Genomic DNA, 18,461 nt, shown 5'->3' with positions numbered 1-18,461 from the left:
GAGTTTCCTCACTTGCCCGTCCCACTTGAGACACGCGAGTTCCTCGCTCACGCACAGAGAGGATGCGTTGAGCCTGCAGCCATGCAGCATGTCAGCACATTGCAAAGATCATCTTTACTTGTAAGTCTTTGTTTACTTGTGTTTTTCTGTTGCGCAGGAGAGAAAACATATTTGAATGTGTCCAGCGTTCACTCTCGCCACAGTCAACGCCTCCTCTTCCACACTCACACTCACAGACACACAACAATCAACACTTGCTTGACAGATGCACTCTTCAATTCATATCCACGATCACTTACACGGCTGATGTGGTCACGTCACACCAACATAAACACACACAGTGTTGGAGATGTACGATGTCAATCGCAATAACATGTTGATTAATTTTGCAATATACATAATAGTGGCAGCACAGTACTCCCTCGTTTATCGCGGTTAATTGGTTCCAAAAACCACCCGCGATAGAGTGAAATCCGCGAAGTACGGTCACCAACAAGGACTGGGCAGGCTAACGAGTTAGCGGAAAGATGCTAATTCGCGTTCGTGCGCGAAAATGGACTTCTAAAGGAATGTCAACGAACATTTGGAGCAATACTACATTGTCCTAAAGGTTAGACACCTTTCCTCAATTTAGACGTTTTATTTTGACTTTTAAATGTTTTTTTAATTTGGAAAAAAAAATCCGCGATGTAGTGAAGCCGCGATAAACGAAACGCGAAGTAGCGAGGGATCACTGTACTACAGGAGTTAACACACCTGAGTCACAGCTCGAAGGCTGAAGGTTTGAGTTTGAGCTTTGACCTTCCTTGCATTGTTCTTTTGCTGCATAGCACCTCAAAATTCAACTATTTGCAATGGTAAATTATAATTTCATACATAAGTGTGAGCATTTCATTTCCTACATGATCCCCATTTTTACAAAGTCCAGGTTTACTAAAAATGATCATGAAAAAAAAATACAATAGATTTAATGTTTGCAGACGTAACAGGGCCATTATGGGCCATTTATCGAGAATAACCATAAGAAGGTCAGAGGTCACAGATATTAGGTGAGGAGATTCACAATTGCAGTTCAGGTGTCTTGCAAAGGTGTTTGGTGTGCTTTTTATGTGAGAAAAAAAAGCCTTTTTCATGAACTTTACCCCAAAAACAGAATGACGGTCCTCTTGGTGCAGTTTGCCTTTTCCAAACTGATTGCTCATGTAGGAAACTCCTTTGTCACTTTAAGTCGTAAAGTTGAATGTTTAAATTTGTTGTTCTTTGGGAAAAATCCTGTTGTGATTAGCCGCTATTCAGCGATTGACATTGTTGTAGATTGTGAGTACAAGACTTGACCACTATCAAACAAAGAACCCCTGACAGTGTTAATAAAAGCTTCTTTTTAGTGGCGCAGACACCATACCCACACGGTCTAGAGAATGCAGGATGTAGGAAGTACGTGAGCATGAGGAGCCAGAGGCAGCCTGTGCGTGAGTGCCATCACATACTTTGGGATGAGCTGGAGACAGTTTCCAGATGTTTTGGTGCCAATGAGCAACTTTGAAGCGGCATACGTTCTGGTCCGAGCCTTAAAACTCGATTCTGTCTTCATGACACATTTTGGAATGTTCTACGTTTGCAATTTTATGGGAACAATGCGGTCATTGTATGAATCAATATTTGAATGACAGTTAGAATAATGAAAGACAACACAAATTGACCCTTCAGACAAAAAAATCATTTATTGAGAGTAATAATGGATTTTACATCCTTATAAAGATGGATAAGAGCAAAAAAAATAGAAAAATCTCTTTAATCTTCCCTCATAAGTCATATATGTGTTTAAGTAGAATGGCCCGGTCTTTAGAGTCTGTCACAGCAATACTCTGATGTTTCGATATGCGAGGGCAAATTAATATGGAAGATCTCTTGTTTCTCAAATGGAGGAGTCCGAGGAGGACTGTTGACTCCCGAGTCACTGTCAGGATTGTATCGCATCATGTCTTTCGCTGTGTATTTGGCCTCCAGTACCTGGGCAGGAAGTGGTGCGGGTGGAGGGGCGGCTTGAGCCTTAAGCTTGATGTTTTTAAAGCGTTGCAGACGGATCACATCCCTGTTTTCCCCGACGCACGGCAGGAGGGTGCACACGTCCTTGCGAAATTTGGAGCTCATGCCGAAATAGATGAGCGGGTTGTAGAAGCTGGCCGACTTGGCAAAGAGGCGGGTGATGATGCTGGTTGTGTTTGGCACATGGAACCCCCAGGCAGACCACATGGAGACGACTGCGTACGGTGACCAGGCCATGATGAAAGCTGTGCAAATTACAATGGAAATCTGGAAAGAGGAACATGAGTCAGAATTACCAGAAGACATAGAGAAAATCTGGACTGTGTACGTTACAGTAAGTGAATTGAATGCAAATTGACTTCCTCTCTATTGGCCAACAGGGAGGGACTGTTTTGTAAAATTGAAAAAAATCACACCTAAAGACAATTTTGAGATTTTAATTAAACTGTGTTTTGGGAATTTGGAAACTAGGCTCCCCGGAGAAAACCATTTAATCCCCGGGAGAGCCTACAAACTGGAGCCATAATTTGAACTCTTAACCTCAGAACTGTGACTCAGACATGCTAATTAGCATGACTTTTCTGGAGGGTGGGATGTATTTGCGTACCCTTGTCACGTCTCTCTCCACCTTCCTTTGGCGGGCGGTGAGGTAACCTTCGGCTGACATGGCGTTAGTGCTTTTGACAGTGTTGATGATGGAAATGTAGCAGGAGAGCATGATCATCACAGGAATGAAGAAGCAGAAGATGAGAATGGAGATGATGTAAGACTTGTGGATAGTGGAATAATTGGCTTTGGACCAGTCCACCTCACAAGTTCCATATCCTCGATCTGCAGGGTCAGACATGTAGTTATGAATATATCAAGGTGATAATCCTTTAAGTGAAGTATCCTCCGTCAACAGACCTGTGTAACTGCCCCAGCCCAGCAATGGTGCAATAGACCAAAATGCTGCTCCGGTCCAGATGCAGATGAGTGATATTGCGATGGTGTTCATGCTGATGCAGCAACCTACAAAAAAAATACAATTACTTGTATTAATTATACAATGAATTATTATGCAACTTTACCTCCAAGAAGCTCCCATGAATAAGTGAAGGCGAATCAGACAAATAACAGACTTAACAAGGAAAATTCTTGTCTTGTTATCAATTCCAGAATGTGTCAGTAATGGGTTCTTTCTTATGATAACAACCTCAGCAAACAGAAGGGAATTAAAAAAAGACCTGCGTTGACTTGGTACACGCAGCTTTGTGTTCTTTGGAAGAAAAGCACTTCTTCATGCTAGGCTCACTTATCATATGTCAATAAGCCGTTTGACATACAGTAAAGTTTGCAATACCTTTTGTTGATGTTGCAGCAACGACTGCAGGGCGGCTAACAGTTCCAACCCAAACGCAAGAATATGCTTAGGAGCTATACTCCCTCAGATGTCCATAAAATGTTGATACCACACATTTAACCACCAAGACAGATTTGTCTTTTATGAACGACCGCAAACACGAGCACGATTAAAACATTCGCCGCAGTCACAGACTCGAAAATAGAAACTTTAAATAACTTAATGACATGTTGGCACGTGGAATCACAGGGGAGAAGTGGTGGTTGTTTCCATCGCTGAAGTTAGTATTAATGTTTTATTAGTCCCCTGTCTCAGGCAGGAACTAGTGGAATGTGAAGACTGTACTGTGGACATGGGTGAGAAGCTTGTTTGGTGTGAGAGCAGAATCAGACCTTTGTTGGGGTGGCATCCCTTGATGTATCTTGTGACACTGATAACGGTCAAAGTGTTGATACTCGCCAGCCCAAACAGCAATGTGAAGAAACCATCCACCTAGATGGAAGCACAAAGATGGGTAGAAGAATTAATTTATTTAGATTTTTGTCATGATTTTGTAGGGGGGGAGGAGTACCTATTCTAAGCGGTACTTTGGAATCTCCAAATTTGAACATGATTCCTTTTGAGATGCTTCTGATTTGTTCAAATTTGCAAACACATTTTCACGTTCATATGTACTGTATATGCATTTTTTTAAGGTTACATTTTAAGCACCCTGCTTTGTGTGGTTTGAGTCAAGGATTTTTTTTTTTTTACTTCGATAAGTCGATTGTTTAGAAAGACAAATGTCTGATTATCTTTGAATCCCAGATCTCTTTAAAGGGAATGATACTATGATTCCATCTGGCTTTGACTGTGCTCCCCCGATGCTCCCCGTTGTGTTTGCAGGTGATTTGAACCAGTTAAGGTCTCGTACTTGATCCCTTTCTTGATCTCTCTTAGTTGTAATCCTATTACTGTCCGTCATCACGTTACCTTCACCCCTCACATCATGCAGAGCCTACTTGTCTGATTTTACACGTGACATTAAGTCATTGAAATTTAATTAGGTACAGTAGCAGTTTTCAAATTGTGTAAGCACCCATTTGTAGGATGACAGAAATGTAATGCAGGATTCACGGATTAAGCAGAGCTCCTCCCTTTCTCTTTCTCAGGTAAAACAGAGAGCAAGATTAACCTCTACAATTTTTTTCTCCATCACAGTGAGATCACTTCGTCTAACTTTGGGGGTTCATGCCTCAGCATGTTGGAGGTACGGTATATCCAACATTTAGGAATGTTATGCAACAATTCTACAGCGTCTTTTGATGTGTTTTTTCCGTTTGCTTGTGATCAGAGTTCCCTCGTGTAAAAAGCTCCACGTTTTGTAATCTTATTACAGATTTAACCTTCAGCTCACATGCATGCAGCTACGCTCAAAATCCCTTTCACACACATGGATCCACAGCACCACTTGACTCAAAGACAGATTTCACTAATTTACTTCATTAGTTGTGATTAGCGAAATGAAGGAAGCAGATGAATACAGGTGGCATCACTGAGCCACAAGGGTTTGCAGCCATAGCGAACGTTGGAATTTTGTCAGGGTTACTAAAAGGTTGCAAACAGTTTTTCTTTCTCAACAAAAACCGCTGAAGACTATTAAAACTGTTGGCGAATATCTGGCGAACATCTTTGTGACTTTACGACCTTGAATGAACCTTGATGAAAAATCAACATTCAGGCCTTGTGCAAACCTTGGCTAACCCTCGATGCTCAGTGGGATACAGGCTTTAAGATCATGATTGGCTAAGTGAGCTCAACAGACTGGGGTAACAAAGGAATCTTTTTGTACTGGAGTGGTTGATTTACCTGACAGGTCCAAATCCAGGAGATTAGAAACCCATCATCCTTGAAGATATTGAATATTTCCAAAATCCCTCTGGAGTAACCAAATACTGAGATGCTGGCATCCGAGATGGCGAGATTTAAAGTGAGGAAATCTGTCGGTTGTAGAGAAGCCCTTTGTCGGTACAAGACAAACATCACGAGGCTGTTTCCAAACCAAGACAGCCAGCCTGTGAAAGGACAGATTGTGATTATTGGTGAAGTTATACTGCATAGTGGCGTCAAAGATTATTCAATGGAATGTGTATTAGCTAGGTCCTTTATAAGCAACTCATTTAAATACTTGAATGAGTCGCTGAACCACTCAAGTTCTGTATTAAGTAACAACTGACCTACCTAAGACCAGCAGGTAGACTCCAATGATGGTCTCTCCATGTTCAGACAGCGGAGGCTCTGAATGCAGATTACTCAGGTTGTTATTCCTCCAAGGAATATTGACAACCTTCATAGGAAAAGCTTTCAGTGTTATTTCCATGGCCTGAATGTCGATGCCAAGGCATGAAGTCTTGCTGCGCTCCCTTCTCCTTCCACTCGACACTCCTGCGATCTTCCAGTCAAGACGAACGGTCTGTTCGTTTTAAATCCAGCTTAGACACGACCACTAATACCTCAGCGCTCACTGTCCCGATGATTGTAGAGCTAATCCTTGCTATTTGTTAACAGCTAAGCAGATAGACCTTTTGGGGCAAAATCCTTCCCAACAGGGAATAATAGTTCAGTCAATCACTAGGATTCTGTTTTGCAGACAATATTTAATTCCATGGCGTACAAAAGTCTTTCTCTGAGTAGAGAAGACAAATGGCATGTTTATATGTATTCAGAATGTACGTACTTCAACACGCGAACAATCAGATAGAAATATTGATAGAGATGGTCTCCTTGAGCAAGGCACACCAAACCAGTCTCCTGCAAGCCTGCATGTGTGGCTGCTTTCACAAAATACATCTGTGGGTGTATTTGTATTTGAGTCAGCAGCATAGATAGAAAAACAAAGTACCTGTCAAACCTAACTTCCCAAGATAACGTGCATCCTGGTTGTTTGGATTAACTCGGAGGAGTAATATCGATTAAACCCGTAAGACAAAGCCACGCAAGCAGCTTCCGTCTGTTTGGAGCCCTCCCACAAGGACGCCATCCTGCAGCTGGCCCTTCTGGCTCTGCGCTTGGACGTGACCGCGGTGAACATCCTCTCATGTAACTCGAGGCAAACAAGCAGCTGTTCCCTCAGCTGAACTGACACTGCCAAGTAACAACACAGATTTTCAAGAGAGGTACAGCAAAAACATCTTGTCACTTTGCATCATCCCAGCATGGAGGAAGTCATTAACAGAACTGCTACACAAAGGTCCCACACTGAGTTGTGTGGTCTGGCAGCAATTTCAGTCCTGTCCAAGTCATTATTAAAACCCTTTTTTTTCATGGCATACAACATATCTGTTTTCCTCAAGAGTGGTGAAATCACTTCAACTTGACAAGGTGTGTGATGGCTTACGTCACACTGCAATTGATGTCAGAATGGTCACGGCTCATCCGATTGATTAGATAATTATCGATGACGGTGGGATCATCTGCTATCTGCATCGGTAAATAAGCACAGTCCTGGGTGGATGGTTATTTGGGATGATTTATCATTCTTTTGTTCGATGTAAATTTCATCATCCCCTCCTGCTCCCTTCTCATGGTAATACTCTCTGAGGTAACCTGAGGCGCCCGCCCCATTCACTCTGTGTTTAAGTCACAGTGTGCACCTTGTTTCACTCTGCTGCCCGCCACAGAGCCGCCCTACCGGCCCTCAGGATGTAGACGGGAAGGCCGCAGCTGCTGCCAGACGCCTCGGAGCTTCCGAAGTCCCTTCCATCAAATCCTTTCTTTGAGCCGCTGGGCCGTCGGGCCGAGGGAGAGAAATGGAGCTAAGAGGAAAAAGAACCTCTGACCCGAGCTGTCACCCATCCAGCAGCAAACACAAGAGCCCAGTCATCACTCGGCCTCCGCCTTCAGCCGAGAGACATAGCGTGACAAACAAGCTCGCCACTGATCGCTGTATGTGCAGCACCACAGAATCATGCAGCTTGTCTGATTCCTCAGAGGAACGAGCCCTCCAGTTAAAATAATGTCATAACGCTTTTACATTGGAACCATGCTCATAGTGCCAAATGCTAATGTGCAGCAGGAATGATCAAGTTGCTGGTAGATATTGGAGAGATGCTCATTCTCTTCCTGTGATGGTAGCATGGATCACAGTGAGGAAGCTCATTTCTAATTCAGGTCTTGCAGAGAAAACATTTGGGAAATCTGCCCCCAAAAATCACCTTTGTGGATTTAATTCGGTTTATTAAAATTGAGTAAATTCAACCACTGAAATGTGTCAGTGAAAGTGTGTGCTGCATGTCGGTGCTGAGGACAGCTGCGAACGAGATTACACAGTCGCTAAACTAAAAGGTCAACGTTCAACAGAGAAAACTGCGATTAGCAGGTGTGGCACATGACTGAAGTACTTAGCGCTGTCTGCGTTGTCAGTCCAACACTCACTTTGACGTTAAGATACAAAAAGGTAAGACTGGATACCAAAGTGTGCACCAACAGCGAGCCACTGTAACTTTAAGATGATTACTTTCTCTCGAGTTTACTCTGTCCCCCCTAAGGCCCGGGATATGACATTATAAACGTAGTTTTCCAAATGGAAAAGCACAGACATAGATACTATTATGGAGGTGTGTTAAAGGGGTGCAAACTGTGAAACAGCAACAAAGTCTCTCTTCACACTGGGACATAGACTTGCTGGAGAAGGCAATACAGGATCTCCTTGAAAAGGTCCATACACTTTTTTTTTTTTATCCTTGTCTCCAAACGAGGCTGCTCCAACACAGAGAGTGCTTGTTCCGAGCTTCCACATAGTGGCCTGTCTGTCAATTTGGGCTTGGCCCTTGTATGATATTGGTAAGGTGTCATTTCATGTCAAAATAGAACGGTACTCAATGAGGCGCGGATCTCCACTGAGGCAGAACTGTGTTTGTTTGTCCATCTATGTGTACAAATGCGGGCCACTTCCTGGTTGACTTTAGGGTGATGATAGGACACTACCATTTCTTTCATTTGTGTGCTGTTTTCTCAAAGAGCTAAATTTATCATTGTCTGTTCATTAGGTTAACTTGTGATTTTTTGCAGAATAAGTGATTAGAAATATTCATATTTCATTTGCCTGCGATTGGTTGGCAACCGGTTCAGGGTGTCCCCCGCCTACTGCCCGATGACGGCTGGGATAGGCTCCAGCGCTCCCGCGACCCCCGTGGGGACTAAGCGGTTCAGAAAATGGATGGATGGATATTTCATTTGCAAGTGGAGGCTGCAGGAATGACGCCATTGTCAACTGGCTAAATAAGAAAATGAAATCCTCTTATAAGAGGGAAAATTGTAAAACGGTTTGTTCATTAGCAGGCTATAAATCATCAGATGATAAAGAACGGTGTGATATAGACATTGACATGACAGAGAACTTTAGGATTTGTATTTTGATGTGTCCCTTTGGCACATAGATTAAAAGCAAAAAAAGGATAGGTGCTTTTATCGTCAAAATAAAACTTGTTAAAAACATCAATTACACTTAGACTTAGAGACTTAGAGACTTAGACAGAACTTTATTGTCATTTTGTCAACACTAGGTGTGTACAAAACGAAATTTCGTTGCATACGGCTTTCAGCAATGTACACTTTTGCCCTTGAGGAAAATGTGATGAACAGGAGTGAAAACTTTCTGGAAATGCCACCATATTAGCGCTAATTCTTCCTTCCGCACAGGGTTCTGAAGGAGTGGTGGACTAATACAGACAGACATTCAGCTGGCCTTTAGGTGAGAATGGCAAACATCCAATAACAAAAACTTATAAACCACAACTTCCTGACCTGGGCATGTTCACACCTCCTCAAAGAACCCAAATCCCTGAGGAGTTGTGTCAGATGTTGATGGTCGGCGCCGTCATAGCATTTTTGTCGTTCATGTTACAGCAGTGCTTCACGTGGACAAGGTTTTGCCGCAAATGCCTTTCACTTGATGCAATCAGGATATTGCTCTGAACATGATATGCACTCTGAGAACTCCTCAGCTCCTTTAAAGCTAGTCTTCCATGTGTGAGGCTCACGGTTGAGGCAATGACTCAGCCTCAAGTACAAAAAGTCGATTGTTTTTCACTTGCCGCCAAAGTTGGAGGCCGCTGCTTTCACGTACAATTACTAGAAATCTGTGAGCACTGTAGTCTGGCTGGCAGACTAAGTTGCTTGAAATTGCAGGCAGCAAAGAAACACTTTGGGCCCTATGTCTGTTGAGCACAAAGTACGTGTGCAGGGGTGGAGTTCTCTTTCTTTTGGTATTTATCTGGCTCAGCTAAAAAGGGGCATTTGCGCCGTTGAGGGAGCGAACGCGACCGACTTGTTACTTGCCTTGGGATAATAATGAAGATGCAATATTTTTTACATAAACCACGTGTGACGGGCTACCAAATTCGTACCTTTTGTGTTTTTGTCTTTATCTAGGACAAAAAAAGCTTACTTTTGTTTGAAAATAAATAAACATTGAGGAAACCCCAATGAGGGAAAAATAGGGCAATTGTTAAGCATGTCTCGTGTGGCGAGGTGAGGTAGGATGCTTATGTGGCCCAAAACCACATACAAACATTTATTTGGGCAAGTTTGAACATTTCTCCTCTGTGTGTTTGCCTCAGCAGGTTACTTATGTAAGGAGCTCTAATTAAGGGTGGAAAACACTTTTTCCCTGAGGTCTGCATACGGCCCCTGACACGTGGGGATATTTAACAAAAATATGAATAGATTTCCTTGCGGAAATCAGACTCTGCGACTAAGATACTTCTTGCCCAGATTTTCTTACTCCTGTTGCTTTTCATGCAGCAACATAAATGTTTTTGTTGTCCTAGCTGCTAATAATGAGCAGCTTATGAAGTGACACTGTCCTCTGTGGATCCTGTTCTCAGACCGTCTGTGGATTGAGGAGATTAGTGTCCTCGCTCTTCTGCAGCTGCGTGAGCCTGATCGCACCTTGTGACCCCTACGTTCTTGTGATCACCGTCGCTCAAGGTAATGCGTTATGACACCAGGTTGCCTCTGTCTATGGTGCGAAAAGATTCACCAAGCGTGACGACTCCAGTCACGTTCAAAGTCGTATCACGCAAGCGTTTCAAATCTATTCTAAAATATCTGACCCCATCAATAACACCTTAGCAGGCCTGACATCCTGTTGGGGTCATTGGGCCGACCTGTCTGTGATGGGTGGTTAGAGGGCTGCTGCCTCACTTAAAAAATGTCTACACAAAGATGACATCCTGACTGCGAGCGTTGACCCAGGAGACATGCCTGCGCCTATTTAAAAAGGCAACACTTAGCCACCCTTTAGACCTTTACGTGTATGTGACCCCTTCAAGATCCCTATTAGGCCTCTGGAAATGTTTTTACTTAACAAATTCCACAATGGACTTCACCCTGCGGACAGAAATTTCAGGATTAAATCTTAGTTTGTACGTTTCATTAAAGAGTTTACATGTTCTCTCTGTGCAGGTGTTAGTTTTCTCTGAGAACTTCCATCTTCCTCCCACATGACAAAATCATGTGGGTGTCTATTTTATTGTGTTCAATAAAAAAAAAAAAAATCAAATTTTAACTTTAAAGTAAAAAAAATCAACTTTCAGATTGAAAGAAGCTACTCGTGTTAAATTGGATTAATTTTGCAAGGAATGGACACTTTCATGTCAGCCATTCTACTTTTATGTTATGTATGGAAGGTCTAAGTCCCCTGTCATATGTCAGACTGATATACGTATCAGATATGCCAACATGTTCAGATCTGCAAGGCCTCAAGCCTCAAAACCGCCTCAGTCCTTTCAGGCCTAACCCTAATGCCAACGTTGGAATGTGAGGTTTGCTTGACTCTTTCTGTACTTCCTAAAACGGCTATTCACAATCTCATAAGTAGCAGCCGTACCACATCCTGCATAAATCAGATATGTCTGAGCTTTAATGTATATACCATATATATATATTGCAGACAGACTTGAGAGTCCCGTGCATGCCATGGTTATGCTTTCTTGACAATAAAATCATAATGACTGTGGTTGTGTTGGGCTTAGGCAAGTGTGTGTCAACACCTTCCAGTGATCTTCAAGCTGTAAATGTGTAAAGAGGGCCGCCCCTTTCATTTCAAAAGCTCACTAAAGTGCAGCTGAAGTTCATCATCACCTCAAACATGCTGACGACTGCCTTTTATTTTTAGTTTTATTTACATATGCATGCTAGTTTCTGTGCCCATGGGAATGCGCTGATTGCATGATTGCTGTACAATTAACCTGATTGAGGTCAGAGTTCGAGCTTCTCCCTGCATGAACAACGACAGAAGGACAGCAAACGGGAACATGATGGCGAGTGTGTTGTCCTTGCAGCACGTTTGCATCTTACGGAGAGTCTTGGCTGCACATGAGCTGAAGGAATGCACCGTTAGATAGCCTGCAGCATGACAGGACTGTGCCCTATTTCCCTTTGTATCAAGGCGCCGTCCTGACACGTCCATCTCCGACCTATTTTAAATGTGGATCTTCAACGTCACATGGAAAATATAGGATGCATCCAAATAAGCTCTTCTCGTAACAAATAGAGTCCCTGTTTATACAAAAGTGATGCGTCTCAAAAAGTCAATGTTTGCAATGACTTGGCTCTATATGATCTCTCAGACGTTACCAAGATTATGGCTTTGCAAGGCACGGCAGTGAGTTTCATTCTTGTGTCCCCACATTTTGCGGCTTTCTGGTTTTGATTGGACAGAAAATACATATAATTAGCTTGCTTCACTTCAAGGAATGGCCATAAAATATATATACTGTCTAAAAGAATTTGGATAAAGTCCCAATCAAAAAACTCAAGGGGCCCCGATAAGTACCATGATGTACACCAACAGCCGTATACATGCACACAATATGTCTCTTAAGGAGCACGGCAATGTAACTATAGTCCGAACAAAAATAGAAAGCCGAAATTTCTCGTGTGTGTGTATGTGTGTGTTGTGTGGTTTAAAACGGTAAATCAGTATGTGTATAATATGTTACATTCTTATATTTGAAACAACTGAGTAAGCTATTCCGTGTTGACGATGATTGATGCATTACTATTTAAATTTCTTTTTGACGATGATTGTAATAATTAAACACAGAGAGTTCAACAATGCAGGACATGTATTGTTTTCATGCAGACATTTGGATGAAAACATCAATATCAGCGCTGAGAGCTGACTTGGCTTGGTTTGGCAAAAATGAAAAGGAAACACGCTGAGCTTGTCTCTGCGGGTTAGTAGACATAGGATGACAACAGAAACAAACCACAACATGTTGGATTCGAACTGCAGTTTCTCAAGGCAATATGTAATGATTGTGTACATGTAGCAGTCATTACAGCTATTTCAAAACAACTGTAGTGACGATAAGCGGTTTTGAAAATGGATCCAAAATTGGTTACATTTAAAAGGACTCACATTTAACACAAGTGTGAAGACACTCGGTTTTTCCACGCTGACCCACCCACATATATGAGCATAGCGTAAATAAACACAGTAAGAAAAATAAATGTGCTCATAAAAGACAGATATTGCCATTGGATACACGATTAGGCTTGGCTTCCAGGCTCCCATGAGACATAATGATAACAGTCCCAAGGTGAATGAAAGGACATATTAGGTGTGCAAGCCCACTTGAACAGAAGCATCCAGTAGTGGAAAGTGGATACAAGTCACTCCTGAAGGTTCTTCATTGTGCTAAGCCTGAATCACATCTTTAACCTCATGGTAATAAAAGCGGCCGGAATATAAGAAATCTTTCGATTTTAGCAATGAATTTAAGCATTTCTTGCCTCTCTGCTAATTATCCACTGTATGAGATTAGCAACATGTAATGTTTTGTTTATAGTGCACCAAGTCAACCACAGTTGGTGCTGGTCGACCTCCATCTGTCTGTCCATCCATCCATGATTGTTCGGTCTCTGCGTTTTTGCACAACTTCAAGGGCATATTTCCACACTGTAATTAATTCCTCCACACAAAACAATCCTTACAGCTCTAGAATAGTTCGAGTGACGCCCGTGTAGCACATTTCAACGAGACCCTCCCAACCACATATCATTCTTGAGTAGCCACTTGAAGAAACACTCCCAGACTGTTTGTTCAAGTAGAGAGGGGATCTTGCTGCGTCGACTATTATATGACCGTCTACAGGGTGGGCTCTTTCACTTGGTAGTATCAAATGATCACCTATTCTGTATTTCCCTAAAATGGATGTTGTGGTCAAAGCATCAATGAGGCACTGTAGAGGTGTCACGCAACCATGAAGGAAGGCAGTCAGTCATCCCAAAGGCATATGGATAAACGTTTAGGGACACCTTGAAAGGAACGTAGGAATATAGAATAAAAGAGAGTATAGATTGAAACGTGGACCTGGTCATTCCATGTGTACGTATAACACCTTCACTTGATGTGGTCAAATCAGCCAATCGAATCATCAGTGAATGCATTCATTTTTTTAAGAGAGTCTTAAGCCTATCAGGGTGTACCACAAGCATCATCTGTCAGGTCCAACAGCCTGCATAAATACAGATTATTTGTGCATCAATTCTTTGCAGGAATGTTTGAGGCCACAAACTACAACGCCTCCTGTACATCCGTGTGTTGTTTAACAGAGACGTGGTGGAAAACATGAGGTCATTCATCATGTCTGTCTTTAAGGACCTTGTGTTTGCTTTGCTGGATGGACTCAGTGAAAACAGGGAGGATGCTAAATACTCTGAAAGAAGCTCTTCAGACATGAAGTGTTAGTTAAAAAACAAAACAGAATGCCCACGGTGTATACTTGCATTCATTTGGCAAGCGACAGCAGAGTGCAAATACTAATCCGAGGACAGCATTGTGGCACTAAATCAATAACCATAAATAAATGTTTGCATTTTTCACAGTGAGTAAACATCCGCAAAGAAGATGATGCAGCTGCCGGACCACGTGAACCGCATTTGACACCACAGCTTGACCACAGGAAGGCAAGTGGGAATCACGTCACATTCGGTTCAAATTTTAAGAGGGAAAAAGTAGCATTAAATTAAAGCTCTCTGACCACACACATTTACTACAGCCCACTAAACTATTCCACAACACTTTCATCTGCAAACCGGTTGTTCTCTTTTTAACTGGTCGTGAGGTCTCGATGTACCTAACTTCACTTATCACCTCTGTGATCTGTTCTACATGTATGTGCATGAACACACGACAGAATCTCAACATATTTTTTCAGTGGCCAGGATTGCAAAAGAGGATATTTATTTTCAATTTCACAGCATTCCACTCATCTGTAGCGATACTTGTAAAAGAGGTTTATTCCAGATGCAGCAAGATCACAGTTGTAGATAAGCTTCAGACATATCTGCAGCAAGCTCAGATTCAACCAGTAATGCAATTATTGAAATTTAAATGCTCAAATGTATGTGTTGCACACATGACCAGACATTTTTATGCAGGTTACTCAAATGTGGTAATTGTAACAAGTACTGAAGAAAATACTAAAGTAGGATTTCAGTCCTATTTTATTCCTTCGGAAAAAAAATAATTTTTACACAAAATAACATTCTGGTACAGAGCGATTCAGACTTACATCAGTGTGCTGCCCTCTTGTGGAAGGTCAAAAATAGAACGTTCTTGAAAATAAAATACAAGAACAGTTTCTTAGTATAACAATATATTGAAAGTCATAGAAAATGTCAGACACATTTTCCTTGTATTACAAGAAATGCAAATTTGTACTCCAAATCAAATAAGTATAGTACAAGCATAGGTTTGCCAAACGATCTCTGTTGTTAGTATTTATCCACATTATTTATTAATGTTACATTATTTTGAAACGCAAATGAATCAAATTCAAAATGCAGTTGTGTCACCAAAGTCCTTGTTCCATTTGTTGTACATATTGAGAGTTGCTGGGCTAACACTGGGCTTGATGCGCTTCAGGGAATCCTCAAAGTCTTTTATCTTGATGTTGCGCATCTTGAAAATGAGAGGAGGATATCTTAGATTAACTTCCAAACTAAGTAGAAGGAACATCATTGATTGCATGTACTAACCTGACTAGCAGCCATGTGACGAACTTGGTCTGGTCCCAATTCTGTGTGAGAAGATTTTCACATTAAATAACGTAAATCTTACCTACGGGACAAGATGCGATCATTCATCAGTTGAAAGGTTCCTACCTCTGATTGGCCCCAGTGCAGCATCTTTAGCCAAGGATGTCAGATCACTTCCAGAATACCCTGCAGTTGCTCTATTAATACAGAAAGGGTGGCACGTTCATCATAAAATCTTGCGGGGTAAAGTTGTAAATATAGGTAGACATGGTGACTATAATAAACTCACTTTGCAAGCCAGCACAACTCATTATTGCTCAGTGGACTCCCATGCTTTGCTAAAAGATGTTGCAGAAGTGTGACTCTCGTCTGACAAAATATAACATCAACATTTATAGGCTGACAGCAAAAGAAACCCTGACTTTGGTAAGGATGGTAAATACCTTCTCATCAGGCAATGCCACGTAGATTCTTTTTGCAAAGCGCCTGCAGGATATAGAGAACACTGATGATCCAGACAAAAAAAAGAACGAACAGGAGTGATGGTTGTGCAGAACAAAAGGGTACAGTGAGGTACCTTAACACTGCTTCATCTAGTTCCTGAGGTCTGTTGGTGGCTCCCATGACAAGCACCCTGTCATCTCCTCCAGACTGCACCTGACCCAGAAAAGCACACCAATGTGACAATAAGGACGCAGCAATAACTACAGCACGTATCTTGCATAGTAAGCATTAAATGTCCTAAACCTCTTACCCCATCAAATTCAATGAGGAACTCTGTTTTTAGACGACGTGAGAACTCCTGCTCTCCTTCCCGCCTCTCACGGAGCAAACTGTCCACTTCATCTAAAAGTGGACGTAAAATCAGAATATCAAGTATAAATATAAAGGTGGTCTAATTTGGGTGGAAGGGTCCAGTCCAAGTGTACAATACTAACCAATGAAGATGACAGAGGGTTGTAACTCCCTGGCAGCAGAAAACAATGCTCGGACAAGCTTCTCACTCTCTCCCACCTGAAAAGAGGTTACAGTGGATGGTGAACATCACACTAAATATATTGCAGGGGAAAAAAAATACAAATTAAAATGATCACATGTACAATCTTGACTGCACTTACGTATTTTGACGTCAAACTGGCTGCACTCATGTTGAAGAATGTGCTGTTTGACTCTGCCGCAACTGCTTTTGCCTAGTAAAGGAAGCAAAAACTGCATTCAATTGCTGACTGAACACAAAAACAACAACATTGGTTTTGGTGCGAGAGTCAAGTGCATCCATGCTTCGTCTCGCATGGGACAAAATACACCACTCATTACTAATTCACTCACCAGCATAGTTTTCCCATTTCCTGGTGGGCCGAATAAGAGCAAACCTCGTGCAGGAGCTCTCAACCCAGTGAAGAGCTACACAGGGAAAGATTGACCAATCATGAAATGTGGTGCATATTACGGTGACCATGACACATATTTAGACGTTCACCTCCGGTCTTAAGGCAGGAAGAATGACAATTTCCTGGAGTGCTTGTTTGGCCAGATCCTGGCCAGCAATATCATTAAAAGTTACAGATGCCCCACTGAAATGAAGACATGAAAACACGGAATAACTACAGAATCTTTCCTCGAAAAGTGCATTATTTCAACTTACGTGTCTACAATTTCATTCAGGATCATGTTTGCCAGTTTGCTGTCCACATTCTTGAAATTTTTCAGCTGCTTCTTTTGGGGCTGCTTTGAATGTCTACCCACTTGTGGTGTTACCTTCGCAACGACAAATAATATCTCAACCTCCATCATAACAAGACACTTGATTATTAAAGTCATTTACCTTTAAATCGGGGGCTCTATAAGGTGGTCTTCCTGCTGTGGAGGGCCTGGAGTTTTTGGACCCCCCTTGGACCGCAGGCTGACTTTTAGGTTTTGTTTGTTTTGGAACATTTTCTGAAGCATTCTGGGGTTGAATCCTCCCTTTGGAAGCCAATGTGCTCTCTGTACAAACAGCAACAGTACTAATTATTATTTTGTCAAGCAGATACAGCATGTATGAGACCCTAACATATTTGTTAGAAAAACCTTGACTGGTGTCTACCGAAAAGGGGAGAATGTGCAAACCCCACACAGAAAGGCTAAGAACCGTATAGAAGATGTGCCCGTAGGAGAATTATATGGGACAAAATCAGATTGTCTCTTACCTAAAAGAGCAAGTCTGTCTTTAGCCATGGTGAGGTTGGTGATCATTTTATCCTGAAGTCTTTTGGCCCGCTCATACTGCTCCCCTGTTGACAGCTAAATTAGCGTAAAAGCAAGCATACAGTATTGTCCTAATTGCTCCGTTCCTACCTTGTCCCGTGATCGTCACCGCGATGCCGCTTTCGAGCTCAACAATTCCCCTCTTGTACCACTGTAGAGCCTCCTCCTTCTCTCCTGCCACCACACAAGAGTTCTTAGAAAGCTGTCACAGAACCCCAAACAAGATGGTACCCATGGGCACCGTAAACATACCTGTATCATCTTCGTCGATCCTCAGTGCTTTGGATATATACTCAAACGCTTGCTTATGATGGTTTTTAACCACTTCGCCAGTATCTCTGCCTTTACTCGCATTTGTTTTTACCGACATCACTCCTTTTGTAAATCTACAGCTCAGACTTTAGCATATTATTTAGCACCATGCGGTGAAGTTAGGCTAAACCATTGTAGTCAGATCGATACGTCATCTGGAGTTTAAAATAAGTCGGCATCAATATATTTACGATAGTTTAACTCATCGGAAGATTATACCGAAAATAGTACTGTATTCTTGTTCATAGTGGTCTATGATACAGTTTGGACGTACGGTATTGATTTCCGAAAGCGATCACTAAACTTCCGCCTTCGCATTCAAGCCCCGCCCTCTTGTCCTATTGCGTAGCGAATAAAGAGTACTTCCGTGGATATTTTCAAAATAATACCATTTTTTAGTTTGTTTTGGAGTCGGAAATAGAATGCAGCACACTTACATTGGTTTAATAGTATGGGGATAACTGCTTTTTGAGATAGTTCTTAA

The 18,461-nt window shown here is 42.0% G+C and overlaps 2 protein-coding genes and 1 long non-coding RNA gene across 4 annotated transcripts; 1 reads left to right on the top strand and 2 right to left on the bottom strand.

The window, feature by feature from the left end:
- LOC119134344 lies at positions 1–14,896 on the top strand. The gene is made up of 2 exons (XR_005100310.1): positions 1–120; positions 14,264–14,896. It is a non-coding gene; the product is annotated as an uncharacterized LOC119134344 (long non-coding RNA).
- opn6a (opsin 6, group member a) lies at positions 1,696–5,840 on the bottom strand. The gene is made up of 6 exons (XM_037270923.1): positions 5,609–5,840; positions 5,237–5,442; positions 3,781–3,880; positions 2,953–3,057; positions 2,654–2,877; positions 1,696–2,313 (listed from the first exon to the last, which is right to left on the bottom strand). The coding sequence occupies exons 1-6, from the start codon at positions 5,745–5,747 to the stop codon at positions 1,843–1,845; spliced, it is 1,245 nt and encodes a 414-aa protein (XP_037126818.1). The 5' UTR covers positions 5,748–5,840; the 3' UTR covers positions 1,696–1,842.
- On the bottom strand, positions 14,870–18,307 carry spast (spastin). 2 transcript variants are annotated; one of them, XM_037270921.1, is made up of 16 exons: positions 17,918–18,307; positions 17,756–17,839; positions 17,608–17,691; positions 17,244–17,404; positions 17,064–17,176; positions 16,899–16,992; positions 16,748–16,822; positions 16,537–16,608; positions 16,357–16,432; positions 16,173–16,264; positions 15,996–16,075; positions 15,862–15,904; positions 15,708–15,787; positions 15,545–15,615; positions 15,419–15,459; positions 14,870–15,341 (listed from the first exon to the last, which is right to left on the bottom strand). In XM_037270921.1, the coding sequence occupies exons 1-16, from the start codon at positions 18,033–18,035 to the stop codon at positions 15,216–15,218; spliced, it is 1,410 nt and encodes a 469-aa protein (XP_037126816.1). In that variant the 5' UTR covers positions 18,036–18,307; the 3' UTR covers positions 14,870–15,215. The 2 variants fall into 2 exon arrangements, with proteins under 2 accessions (XP_037126816.1, XP_037126817.1); XM_037270922.1 differs by lacking the exon at positions 17,918–18,307 and having other exon boundaries at positions 17,608–17,701.
- Positions 18,308–18,461: the final 154 nt, after the last annotated feature.

Source organism: Syngnathus acus, chromosome 15 (assembly GCF_901709675.1).
Source record: "Syngnathus acus chromosome 15, fSynAcu1.2, whole genome shotgun sequence".
Taxonomy (NCBI): Eukaryota; Metazoa; Chordata; class Actinopteri; order Syngnathiformes; family Syngnathidae; genus Syngnathus; species Syngnathus acus.
The sequence above is the reverse complement of the archived record's forward strand: the minus strand, read 5'-3'. Positions and strand labels throughout refer to the sequence as shown.